Source organism: Fukomys damarensis, unplaced genomic scaffold (assembly GCF_012274545.1).
Source record: "Fukomys damarensis isolate Sample0158 unplaced genomic scaffold, DMR_v1.0_HiC HiC_scaffold_37, whole genome shotgun sequence".
NCBI classification, from domain to species: domain Eukaryota; kingdom Metazoa; phylum Chordata; class Mammalia; order Rodentia; family Bathyergidae; genus Fukomys; species Fukomys damarensis.
Genome location: NW_022900949.1, coordinates 1,609,898 through 1,623,529, shown reverse-complemented (window position 1 = coordinate 1,623,529; position 13,632 = coordinate 1,609,898). Strand labels below are relative to the sequence as shown.

The 13,632-nt window shown below is 54.1% G+C and overlaps 1 protein-coding gene across 1 annotated transcript; it reads left to right on the top strand.

The window, feature by feature from the left end:
- The first annotated feature begins 732 nt into the window (after nucleotides 1–732).
- Nucleotides 733–6,075, top strand: LOC109117479 (pollen-specific leucine-rich repeat extensin-like protein 2). Its single transcript, XM_033759298.1, has 2 exons — nucleotides 733–1,834; nucleotides 5,723–6,075. The coding sequence occupies exons 1-2, from the start codon at nucleotides 1,141–1,143 to the stop codon at nucleotides 6,058–6,060; spliced, it is 1,032 nt and encodes a 343-aa protein (XP_033615189.1). The 5' UTR covers nucleotides 733–1,140; the 3' UTR covers nucleotides 6,061–6,075.
- The last annotated feature ends 7,557 nt before the right edge of the window (nucleotides 6,076–13,632 follow it).

Genomic DNA, 13,632 nt, shown 5'->3' with positions numbered 1-13,632 from the left:
AAAGAATAAGAAAAGCTGAGAAGGCCATAACTCCCCTGTACCCGAAATACCCCACCCAGTTCCCGGAATAAAAGGAACAAAAAGTCCCCAGTTGATGTCAACATAGAGAAACCACTAACGAACATGGGACTTTCCGCACCAAAACCCCCCAACCTACCCCGCTTCTCTGTATATGGCCTCATTTAAACTAACCAATCTGCACCTCTGCTTCTGTACACCCGCTTTTTTTGCCTCCACGCCCTATATAAGGGGTCAGCTTACCCCCGCCGGCGCTTCTCTCGTCCTCGGACTTGAGACGCCCGTGGGTTCCCGCGCCAATAAATCCTCTTTGCGTTTACATCCGTCAGTCTCGGCTGGTCATTGGAGGAAGGTGAGTCAGTCTTTGGGCTTTACATTTGGGGGCTCGTCCGGGATCTGACGAAACCTTCCTCCGGAGACCTCCGATATCCTGGCTGGAGGTAGGCGGTCCGCTATGTCATAAATGTGTCCGTCCGTCCATGTTGTTTGTGTCTAAGTTATTGAAATCAGTGGGGGACGGAAGGAGTTGACGAACTCAGACTTCCTCCTCCTTTCGGTCCTAAGGAGACGTCCTCCGGACTTTTGGAGAGAACTCCCCTCCTCCCGAGGAGAGGGGTCTCATTTGATTAGGCCCACGGACCGCTGACCTTGGTCAAGTGTCCCCGGCCCTATTTTGGGATTAGTGGCGCCAAGTGTTGTCCTTTGTGAGTCCTACGTGTTCGTTTCTGTTTACTGTGCTCGGTCGTCCGGCAAAATTCTGGTTATTCGGCTACGGGACAAACTTTAACCACACCCTTAAGCCTCACTTTAGATCATTGGACCCAGGTACGAGAAAGGGCACATAATCTCTCTGTAGAGATTAACAAGAAGAGATGGAAAACTCTCTGCTCCTCAGAATGGCCCACCTTTGGAGTGTCATGGCTGCCCGAGGGAACTTTCAATTCTCAAATTATTTTACAGGTGAAACAACGTGTCTTCAGTCCTGGGCCTCATGGGCACCCTGATCAAGTGCCCTACGCAGTCACCTGGGAATCTTTGGCCACCGACCCCCCTCCTTGGATAAAACCTTTTGTCTTTTCCGCCTCGCAGCCGATCCCCTCTCCTACAGCTCCACCCCTCCCGATGTCCCCTACTATGGCCCTCTCCTCTCCCTCACCCCCGCTCGTTCCAATCCCTGCCCTTCCTCCCCCACCTAAGCCCCCAACCCCATCTTCTTCTCTTTACCCAGCCCTTCTAAAGGACAGCCCCAAAGCCCCTCCAGTACTCCCACCTGACCCCCACTCCCCTCTCATTGATTTACTCTCAGAAGATCCCCCACCTTATGTGCAACAGGAACGTCCCCCCCCCCCGACCCTCAGCGGGCGCCCGGCCCAAAGCGGCAAGCGCCCCTTCGGCACCTGCACCTCCCACTCCCTCGCCAGTGGCAGGAAGATTGAGAGGGAAACGAGATCCCTCTCCCCCCCACCCGAAGCTGCCGCCCGCCTTTTTCCTCTGAGGGAGGGACCAAATGGCCTCCAATATTGGCCGTTCTCTGCCTCGGATCTCTATAATTGGAAACAACATAACCCTCCTTTTTCCAAAGATCCTAGTGCACTAACTAATTTAATTGAGTCCGTTTTAGTTACACACCAGCCTACTTGGGATGATTGCCAGCAGCTTCTACAGGCTCTCCTCACCTCGGAAGAGCGGCAAAGAGTTTTTTTGGAAGCCCGGAAAAATGTTCCAGGCGAGGACGGGCGCCCCACGCAACTCCCCAATGAAATTGATGATGCTTTTCCCCTCACCCGGCCAAACTGGGACCTTGCTACGGCGGCAGGTAGGACCCACCTACGTCTTTATCGCCAGTTGCTCATGACAGGTCTCCAAAAGGCTGCTAGAAAGCCTACTAATTTGGCCCAGGTTAAACAGGTAATGCAAAAGATGGATGAGTCTCCCTCCGCTTTCTTAGAAAGACTTAAAGAGGCCTACCGGGTGTACACCCCATATGACCCAGAGGATCCTGGGCAGTCCACAGGAATCTCTATGTCTTTCATATGGCAGTCGAGCCCGACATAAGAAATAAACTCCAGAGGTTAGAGGGGCTCCAAGGTTACACCCTGGCAGATTTACTGAAAGAGGCCGAAAAAGTTTTCAATAAGAGAGAGACTCCAGAGGAGAAAGAAGAGAGACTATGGCGGAGGATGAAAGAGGACCAAGAGGAAAGGGATAAAAAACTACAAGAGCAACAGGAGGCTAGAGATAAAAAGAAAAGCAAAGAACTAAGTAGATTGTTGGCCACTGTAGTTAGACCTCAGGATAGTCAGCCGAGGGACCGAAAAAGGCCCACCAGTAGGCGCAAATCAGTGCGCATACTGTAAAGAGGAAGGACATTGGGCTAGGAATTGCCCTAAGCTCAAGAATAAGAAATCTAAAGCTCCAAAGGAAGCCCTATCCTTGGAAGGATAGGGGTCTCAGGGCCAGGAGCTCCCCCCTGAGCCCAGGCTAACCTTGAAAATAGGGGGGCAACCTGTCACCTTCCTAGCAGATACGGGCGCTCAGCATTCTGTCTTGACTCACACCCTGGGACCTCTCAGCGAGCGCTCCGCCTGGGTTCAAGGAGCAACTGGCAGCAAGAGATACCAATGGACTACTGACCGAAAAGTGCATCTCGCTACTGGTAAGGTAACCCACTCGTTCTTGCATGTGCCAGATTGCCCTTATCCTCTACTAGGGAGGGACCTCCTCACTAAATTAAAGGCCCAAATTCATTTTGAAGAATCAGGCATACACATAAGAGGGCCAAATGGTAACACCTTGCAAGTCTTGACCCTCCAAATGGAAGATGAATATAGACTTTTTGAATCCCCTGATCCCCCTCCGGATGAGGAATTCGAGTCATGGCTGCAGAATATTCCTTGGGCATGGGCCGAAACAGGGGGCATAGGACTGGCCACCAGGCAGCCGCCGGTCCTAGTACAATTAAAGGCAGCGGCAGGCCCCATCTCCGTCAAACAGTACCCCCTGTCCCAAGAGGCCTATATGGGAATAAGACCCCACATAAGGAGGCTCCTAAATCAAGGAATCTTGACTACATGCCGGTCTCCATGGAATACCCCTCTCCTACCAGTCAGGAAACCAGGCACCCAGGATTATAGACCAGTCCAGGATCTCAGGGAAGTCAACAAACGAGTGGAGGACATCCACCCCACCGTTCCCAACCCATATAATCTGTTAAGTACCCTGCCTCCGACTCACACCTGGTATACAGTGCTAGATTTGAAGGACGCCTTCTTTTGCCTGAAACTGCACCCTGAGAGTCAGCCATTGTTTGCGTTTGAATGGAAAGACCCAGAATATGGGTTATCTGGACAATTGACCTGGACTAGACTCCCCCAAGGGTTTAAAAATAGTCCCACCCTCTTTGATGAAGCCCTCCATCAGGACTTGGCAGAATTTAGAGTCCAGCATCCTATGGTAATTCTACTCCAATATGTAGATGACCTCCTGCTAGCGGCTGTCACCAAAGAGGACTGTTTGAAAGGGACTAAAATCCTCCTTGAAACCCTAGGCCAACTAGGATATAAAGCCTCTGCTAAAAAGGCCCAAATTTGTAAGAGACAAGTAACTTATTTGGGATATAAATTAGAGAACGGACAAAGATGGCTCACCCCCGCCCGCCAACAAGCTATCCTGCAGATACCGGCTCCCCAGACTCCCCACCAACTCAGGGAGTTTCTGGGAACTGCTGGCTTCTGTCGACTCTGGATACCAGGATATGCGGAATTGGCAGCTCCATTATACCCTCTCACAAAGCCAGGAGCGCCATTTATATGGCAGGCCGAACACCAACAGGCCTTCGAGGGAATAAAAAAGGCCCTCCTTGAGTCTCCAGCCCTAGGCCTCCCTGATATCACCAAACCTTTTGATCTATTTGTGGCAGAAACTGCAGGATATGCCAAAGGGGTTCTCACCCAGAGGCTAGGGCCTTGGAAGCGGCCCATAGCTTACATGTCTAAGAAACTGGATCCGGTGGCATCGGGTTGGCCACCCTGCCTAAGAATGATTGCGGCCATTGCGGTCCTGATCAGGGACACTAATAAATTGACTATGGGACAATCCTTGACTCTCTATACCCCGCATTCTATTGAAACCCTAATCCGACAACCACCGGGTAAATGGCTCTCCAATGCGCGACTGACTCATTACCAGGCCTTGCTCCTAGACACTGAACGCATCACCTTCGGCTCTCCAGTGGTCCTCAACCCTGCTACCCTGCTCCCTTTGCCGGGAACGCCGGTCTCTCATGACTGTCATCAGATTCTAGCAGAGACTCATGGGATGCGGACAGACCTGACAGATCAACCTCTCCCCGACGCAGATCACGTCTGGTACACCGATGGCAGCAGCTTCCTCTATAATGGGGAACGATGAGCCGGAGCAGCAGTCACCACTGAGACAGAGGTAATATGGGCCCAATCCTTGCCCCCCGGAACCTCAACCCAGCGGGCCGAACTTATAGCTCTGACTCAGGCCTTAAAGTTGGCAAAAGGAAAGAAACTGACTGTGTATACTGATAGCCGGTATGCCTTTGCAACCGCTCACATCCACGGGGAAATATATAGAAGAAGAGGGTTATTAACCTCAGAGGGAAAAGACATCAAAAATAAAAATGAAATACTGGCCCTATTAGAGGCCCTCTTTTTGCCCCAGAAATTAAGCATCATCCATTGTCCCGGCCATCAAAAAGGAGAAAACCCAGAGGCTAGAGGCAATCGCCTGGCGGATCATGCTGCCAGGGAAATTGCTAATGTGCCCCCTGCCGGGACTACCAGCCTCCCATTACAAGAGGCACCCTCCCCTCAACCTAGGGCATTAAAATTAACATACGGGGAGGAGGACGTCCACCTGCTACAAAAAATAAGGGCAAATCTGGATACCCAGCAAGGCATCTGGTTCTTCCAAGGAAAGAAGGTCATGCCCTCGGCATGCACCCAGGAGATAATTGAATGTCTGCATAGACTGACTCATCTGGGAACCAGAAAAATGAGAATCCTCCTTGGTAAGGAAGAACAGGACACCTATTTCCTTAACAAAGATAAGATCCTGCAGGAGACCGTCAACAAATGCACGGCCTGCGCTCAAGTAAATGCAGGAAGAGCAAAATTGGGAGCCGGAACTCGTCCAAGAGGGCATCGCCCTGGAGTCCATTGGGAAGTTGACTTTACTGAGGTCCAGCCAGGTACTTATGGGTACCGATATTTGTTGGTATTCATTGATACCTTCTCTGGTTGGATAGAGGCTTATCCAACCAAATGAGAGACTGCCCGAACCGTCACAAAGAAACTCTTGGAGGAGATTTTTCCCAGGTACGGAGTGCCTCAGGCACTAGGGTCTGATAATGGGCCAGCCTTCGTCTCTCAGGTAAGTCAGGGCGTGGCCAACTTTTTGGGGGTAAATTGGAAATTGCATTGTGCTTACCGACCCCAAAGTTCAGGGCAAGTTGAGCGAGCAAATAGAACCATTAAGGAGACCCTAACTAAATTGTCGCTCCCAACTGGCACTAAAGACTGGGTGCGCCTACTCCCCTTAGTGCTCTACAGAGTACAGAATACCCCCGGAGATATGGGACTAACTCCCTTCGAGATTCTATATGGGTCTCCTCCTCCCCCCGTCAAATTTTATGAGGACCCCGGGGCCACTCTTGATAACTATCCTTCTCTGAAAGCCCACTTGCAGGCCCTGCATCTGGTACACACTGAAATCTGGAAGCCCCTGGCCGAGGCGTACGATGAGCAGCGCGCCCGACCCATAGCACCTCACCCCTTCCAGCCCGGAGATACCGTTTGGGTCCGTCGGCACCAAACCAAGAATTTGGAACCCCGATGGAAGGGACCCTATACGGTCCTCCTCACCACACCAACTGCTCTGAAGGTCAATGGAATAACTGCTTGGATACACGCCTCCCACGTCAAGGCCGCGTCACCCGAGGACCAAGCCACCATCTCCGCATGGCGGGCCCATCGCACTCAAAACCCTTTAAAGATAAGACCGTCACGCTCTTAATTATATTTGCTCTATTTGTTCCCCCTCTGTCCTCCCAGGGGTCTCCCCATGATCTGTATAATGTCACTTGGACAGTTCAAAATACCATGACAGGGGTTATTGCCAACTCTACCTCAAAAATAACCCCTGTCTCCACCTGGTTCCCTGACTTGCTGGTGGATCTATGTGATCTTGTATCTTTAGATTGGGACCCCTCTGACCAACAGCCCTTTCCTGGGTACGGATGCCGCACACCCGGGGCCCGATGAGACACTCGGAAGAGCTCCTTTTATGTGTGTCCTGCCCACTCTAGGTCCCCCGCACAAATATATAAATGTGGAGGGCCCGAATCTTTTTACTGTAAAGCTTGGGGTTGCGAATCAACCGGGTGGATGAATTGGCCCCCGCCCGTGCGTGACGATCTCATCACAGTAACAAGGTATGGAGATTATACCACGCTAGGGGCAGGATTTTGTCAGGGAAAAGGAGATTGTGGCCCCTGCCATTTGCCCCCCAAACATCTAGGTACCCCCAAGGGCCGCTGCAACATCCTCCTGATCAAGTTTACGGAAAAAGGAAAACAAGACCCCTGGCCCGCCAGTAAATCCTGGGGACTCCGTTTATATGTCACAGGACACCCTGGTGTCATCTTCTCCATTCAGAGAACTATTTCCCCAAAGGCCCCTATGTCCTCTCCGGTGGGCCCTAATAAGGTCTTAGCCGAGCAAAAATCTCCCTCAAAGAGCGAGACAAAGTTGGTGCTGACGACAGCTCCCAAGTTAAAGATAGACCCCCAGAATGCCTCGGCTCCCACCCCCATCAGCAGCCCTGTCAGGCCTCCAGCCCCAACTTCCTTGGGGACAGGAGACAGACTTTTAAATCTGGTTAAAGGAGCCTATCAGGCCCTGAAGTCCTCTCGCCCTGCGCAAGCACAGAATTGTTGGCTGTGCTTCAATCCAAATCCCCCCTATTATGAGGGGATTGCTCACTCTGATAATATTTCCAATACCACCGTACCCCCTGCTGCCTGTATGTCCTCGGGACCTCGATTGACTCTCACCCAGGTCTCAGGAACAGGCCTATGCATCTCCAGTTCCCCCTGGCATCAATTGGGTCCCAGATGTAACTCGACCCTACAAGCCCCTAGGGGTGCCTATTATCTCTCCCCGCCCAATGGCTCTTACTGGGCTTGCCAGACTGGCCTCACCGCCTGTCTATCCGCCGAGGTCCTTCACCAGCTCAATGATTCTTGTGTATTAGTACAGATCTGGCCAAGGCTAACCTACCTGTCCGATGATGATTTCTTGTCCAGGTTTCAAACCCCTTCCCCGAGAGTTCGTAGGGAGCCTGTGACGCTCACGATAGCCTCCTTATTAGGAATCGGGGGCATCACTGCTGGGGTAGCTACCAGGGCCACCGCCTTGGTTCGAACTGATAGATACCTTTTGCTTCATAAGGGCATGAATGAAGATCTACAGGCCTTAGAACAATCAGTGAGGGCTTTGACAACCTCAATATCCTCCCTGTCCGAGGTGGTACTGCAAAATAGAAGGGGGTTAGATCTGCTGTTTCTCAAAGAAGGAGGCCTTTGTGCCGCTCTGAAAGAAGAATGCTGCTTCTACGCCGACCAAACAGGCATTATCACAGAAACCCTAGACAAATTGAAGGAAAGGCTGCATAAAAGGAAATTGGAATTTGAATCTCAGCAATCATGGTATGAAGGGATATGGAACCAATCCCCTTGGTTCACTACTCTTATCTCGGCCTTGATTGGCCCATTAGTGCTCCTCACTTTAATCCTAACTTTCGGACCCTGCATCATTAACCGTCTCACCCAATTTGTGAGGGACAGAATCTCGGTGGTCCAAGCCTTAATGCTTACCCAACAATATCAGGGTTTACGCCAGGAAGAAGAGAGCCACCACTAAGGCATTCATAGAAAGTAAAAGGTTTTACTTAATGCCAAAGAAAATGGGGGAATAAAAGAATAAGAAAAGCTGAGAAGGCCATAACTCCCCTGTACCCGAAATACCCCACCCAGTTCCCGGAATAAAAGGAACAAAAAGTCCCCAGTTGATGTCAACATAGAGAAACCACTAACGAACATGGGACTTTCCGCACCAAAACCCCCCAACCTACCCCGCTTCTCTGTATATGGCCTCATTTAAACTAACCAATCTGCACCTCTGCTTCTGTACACCCGCTTTTTTTGCCTCCACGCCCTATATAAGGGGTCAGCTTACCCCCGCCGGCGCTTCTCTCGTCCTCGGACTTGAGACGCCCGTGGGTTCCCGCGCCAATAAATCCTCTTTGCGTTTACATCCGTCAGTCTCGGCTGGTCATTGGAGGAAGGTGAGTCAGTCTTTGGGCTTTACAGCCAGAATGGCAGGCGGCAGGAGCCCCAGGAACCGGGTTCACCAGGGCTGGGGGTGTCCCCAAAACAGGCTCCTTCCCCAGGACGGGGGAACCCATCAGCCTTGGAACTCCTCCGTTCTACCCAAAAGCATCCTGGGACTGAGGTGGGGAGCCCCCCAGCCTTGTCCCTGCAGCAGCGCTGGGGTGCCCCTACCCGCTCTGTCCCCGGGTCTGGGGGCTCCCTTCGTCCCCCTCCTGCCCCACACGTTTTCTTCCTGGCCTTGAGCTTCCTTGCAGGCCGGAACAGCTGCCTGTCTCTATCCCCACAGACCGGCTGCTTGCTCTTGTGCTCAGCAGCAGTCAGAGTAGTGGATGGGCTGCACCCGGGTCGGCTAGAAATGGCAGTGGGGGCCAGAAGTGGGCTGGTGGCAGAAGGGAGCCCGGTCAGACCAGGTGACACTCAGGGCCCAGGGCCCCAGAGCCTGGCCAGGAGGCCGAGGCCTGGGAGCCCTTTGCCATGAGTAGGCCCAGGCCGTGAGAAGACTGCCCAGCTGCCAGCAACCGGGGGAGCCTTCGCCAGCCCCCAAATGATCCAGGTTCCCTCACCTGGTCCGCCCCTTCCTACCCCAGGGTTAGAAGAAGTAGTATGGGATTGAACCCAGGGCCTTGGCCCTGAGCTGCATCCCCAACCCTTTCTACTTTTCTTTTTGGGTCTCCCTAAGCCGTCCCACCTATACAGACTTGAACCTGTGACTCTCCTGCCTCAGCCTCCCAAAGTGCTGGGATTCCAAGATTGGCCCCAGACTTTTGCATAGCACTGAAAGGGCCACCCACAGATACCTGGGGATCAGAAACCCATCCCAGCCTGGCCCTGGGGGAAAGCGTTTGTCCTGCAGCCTGAGCTTCTGTTTCCAGGCCAGAAATTCACAGGAGTGTCACCCGCAGCCGCTGGGGGTCCCTGCATCCCTCCTGTCCAGTCACGTGGCCTGAGTCGGAGGTGGCCCGGTCACTCCTGTCCCCATCAGCCAGCCAGTCACTGAAATCCTGCACCCATGGGTCTGCCTGGGTGGGGTGGGCAGTGAGCTTCTGGGAGAAAGTTCTGCCTCTTTCTGCTCTCTTGGGCTCCGCTCGTTCACCCTGCCCATTCATTCGCGTACCCCTCAGCCCCTGCTCAGAACCTGGTGACCTGGTGCCAGACAGTCTGAGCCCAGCATAGCCCCAGCTCCTCCTACAGCTGGCTGCCTTCTAGGACAGCTGGGGACAACCTTGAGGTGAGGGATTGGGGTGCATCTTACACAATGTGAGGCCCTGGATTCCACTCCAGAACCACAAAAAGGTTTTTAAAAAGAGGTCAAGAGAGCCGGGCGTGGTGGCGCACGCCTGTAATCCCAGCACTGGGGAGGCTGAGGCAGGAGGATTGCTGAGTTTGAGACCAGCCTGAGCTACATAGTGAGTTCCAGGTCAGTCTCAACCACATAGTGAGACCCTGTCTCAAAAACAAAAAACAAAAACAAAAAAAGAGGTCAAGAGAAAGAGGACCAGGGATGGAGGTGTTTAGCTAGGGTGGGCAGGGGCAGTCTCTAGGGACAGGGAACATTAGACGGTGTGTTGATCTGTGCCTGGAATCTCAGCACTCAGGAGGCTGAGGCTGAAGATGTAGCTCAATTCAAAGGCTCTGGGTTCAACTTCCAGTACCACAGAATAAATAAATACATAGCAAACTTCTCAAAGGGAAGAGGCAGGGTCTGGAGGGCCTGGGAGCAGTGGGCAGAGACAGGTGCAAATGCAAAGGCCCTGAGGTAGGATGGGAGTGTGTGCAGCAAGACCAGGAGAACCAGGGTGCTGGCCTGAAGTGCACGGAGCGAGTGTCATGGGAGACAGGCAGGCTCCTGCCTGAGGCCGCAGTGACCCTGAGCTGCCTGTGTTTGCAGGCTGAGGAGACATCTGCCTCCCTCTCTCTGCATACTCAGGCTGGGACACTCAAGGCCACCTCTCCTGAAACTGGATGTCCTGTTATGTGGCTGGTTTGAACAGCAACCCTCCTATGAGGTATCTCCACAGAACTGCAGAATAGGATCTCTTTTGGAAACAGGGTCCTTGCAGATAGAGCTAAATTAAGAGATCAAGCAAGGCAAAGCGTGGTGGTGCAAGCCTTTCATCTCCGCACTCGGGAGGCTGAGGCAGTAGGATCACTGTGAGTTCAAGGCCAGCCAGGGCTACATAGCAAGATCCTGTCTCAAAAAAACAAAACAAAAACAAAAATCACTGTGGATAGGGTAGTCTCTAATCTTACAAGGGACTTTTTTTTTCTTTTTCTGTGTGTGCAATACTGGGGACTGAATCCCAAACCTTTTTTTTTTTCTGAGAAAAGTTCACCCTAAGTTGCCTAGGCAACTCACTATGTAGCCCAGGCTGATCTCAAACTCACAGAGATCCTCCTGCCTCAGCTTCCCAAGTGCTGGGATTACATGCACCACCATGCCCAGCGACCAGGCTGGCTTTGCATTTGGAACCCTCCTGCCTCAGCCCCCTACTCCCAGTAGATGGGCCATAGGTGCGTACCACTGTGCCTGGCTAGGGTGTCTACAGGAAAGCCATGTGGCCATACGGACCGTGAGAGAAGGCTGGGTGACAACCAAGGCACCGCATGGAGAGACACAACCAAGAGCCAAGGACACGAGCTCTGGAGGTTGAGAGGCCAGGAAGGATCTGCAGGGCTCTCCAAAGGGGAAACAGCTCTGGGACTCCCACCTCCCCCACAAGAGGACGCACTGCGGTTGTTTCAAGCCACCTGGTGGCAGCCATTTAGTTGCTTCTCTCTTTTTGTCTGGTTTTTTCTTTCTGAGACAGTCTCGCTGTGTGCTCTAGGTAGGCCTCCAACTCACAGATCCTCCTGCCTCAGCCTCCTGAGTGCTGGGATCACAAGCGTGCACTCCATGCCTTTTGTAGCCCCAATTCTGAGTTCTCAGTGACTCCTGGTGGCCCCTGGACAGCGGGACACTGCACAGCACTCTGTCCCTGCGCAGCTCCACCTCACACTGCAGAACCCTGGCCATAGTGCCCAGCCCCCATCCACTTCTCCTCTCCGAGATCCTGTCCTGGACCCAGCCCAGCCAGCTCCTCCAGATGCCGCCTCTGCCATGCCACTCTTGTCCTGACGGTCTCTGTCCTTCATGGCAGCCACCAGGGCCTCTGAACAAACCACACCGCTCCTCTCCCCTGCTCAGGAACCCTCCATAGCTCCCCACTGCCTGTCACCCACTCCTGAGTTCCCTCCCTGCCGACCTCTCCACTTCTTCTGCAGCCTCCCTCTTCCCCTGATTCACTCTGTCCCAGGTGCACCAGCATCCTCACCATTGTCAAACAGGCCAAACTCAGCTGGGAGTGGTGGTGCACACCTGTGATCCCATCACTCTGGGAGGCTGAGGCAGGAGGACTCCAAGTTCAAATCCAGTCTGGGGAATTAGTGAATTGGCAGAAAACCTTGTCTCAAAATAAAAAATAAAACGGGGGGACAGGGACGTGGGGATGCAGCTCAGTGTGAAGGCCCTGGGTTCAACCCCCAGTACCACAAGAAAAAGAGAAAAGGAAAAAAAGCAAAAGCCAGGCTTGGTCTGACCACAGGACCTTTGCATATGCCCCCCATCAGGGGTGGCTTCCCTTCAGGTCTCAGTTCATGACCATCTCCCTGGAGAGGCCTCTACCCACCTGGCACACTTCCTTCTCCTGCTTATTCTTTTTATTATTTGTTATCCATTTGTGGTAGTAGACAGGGAACCTGGGGCCTCATGATGCTAGCCAAGTGTTCTACCACGGACCTTCCTTGCTTTTAAGTTTTGAAACATGGCCTTGCTAAGTTGACCACACTGAGATGTCTGGAACTTCGGATCCTCCTGTCTCAGCCTCTAGGGTGGCTGGAATTCTAGGTGTATGCCATCAGCCTAGCCTCCCCTGTTCATTTTCTAACATCTCACTGTGTTCTCTTTTTCTCCCAGTCCATTTCACTTTCTTGACTGACGTCCCAAGAAACCCCGTAGGACTGACCTGAGCCTGTCTCAGTCCTTGCTTTTCCCAGCACTCAGCCCAGGGATCGGTGCACAGTAACTAGCGGCTCGGTATTTGTCGACTGACTAACCGACCACTACATTCCCACGGGCAGCTCCTTGCTTATTCGAGGTCAGTCAGACAGGAGCGGAGGTACTGGGTGTGGGGCCCGCCACCCTGATTTGACTCTGCCCTGCTGGCTGTGTGATGCTGGGCAGGGCCACTGCCCTCTGAGCGTCCTGTGACAGACACAAGGGAAGGACTTCCAGGGGCTCTTGAGAGCCCAGCTACTGTCAACATCACGGTTATTGTTACCTGACAGGCTGGCGCCTTCTCCCTGAAGCCGCAGGCTTTCTGTCTGAGTCTAAGTGGCCCAGCGAGGCGTCACTTACCCTGGAGCACAGGGGTTTCCTGGCTGCGCTGCTGCCTGGGGCCTGTGCCCTTCAGTCCCGCCGGGTCTTGTCTGGTGACCTGCGCACAGCAGACCGGGTGTGAGGAGCTGGGGACGGCACTGAGCGACAGGGGGTCACCTTGGGAGGCGGCAGGGAAGCTCCGACCGCCTGCGGCGTCCGCCCCGCGGCCCGGCCCTGGCGATCCCTGCCAGAGGGGCCGCATCCCCGCCCGGCACGGGCTGGGCACTCTGCCTCCTGGGACCCCAGTTCCTCTTCCCGTGCTCAGTCGGGAGGGTCGGGAGGGGAAGCCCGGCCGGAACTTGGGCAGCGAGGCGGGCCCCAAGGTCACGCGTGGAGACCCGTCTGGCGGCTCCTCCCGCCCGCCCGCCCCTCCGGGATTCCCTCAACGAGTCCGAGGGAGAAGTAGGGGGGCAGGAAAGGTGGGGTCTGCGAGCCCAGGGGAGGGAGGCTGGCGGGGACGCCGAGGACGTGAGGCTCCCCCAGCTCTTGCACCCCACACTGAGCCCCAGAGACAAGCAGGTAGCAGCCAGAGCTCCACTGCGCCCCGCGCCCTCTGCCCCTGGTGACCTTGGGCCGGCATCACCCTCTGGGGCATCGGCTGACCCCCTGTCCTGCGGGGTGCGCAGAGCGGCGGGAGGCTGCCAGGTGGCTGGCGGGTGGGTCCTCCTCTCCGCAGAGGGGCCGCCCAGGGAATCCCCAGCACGCGGAAGACAGGGAGGGAACACCAGCGGGGGGGGGCACAGCCGCCCAAGGGGAGGCCCCACGTCCCGCCGTCCTCCTG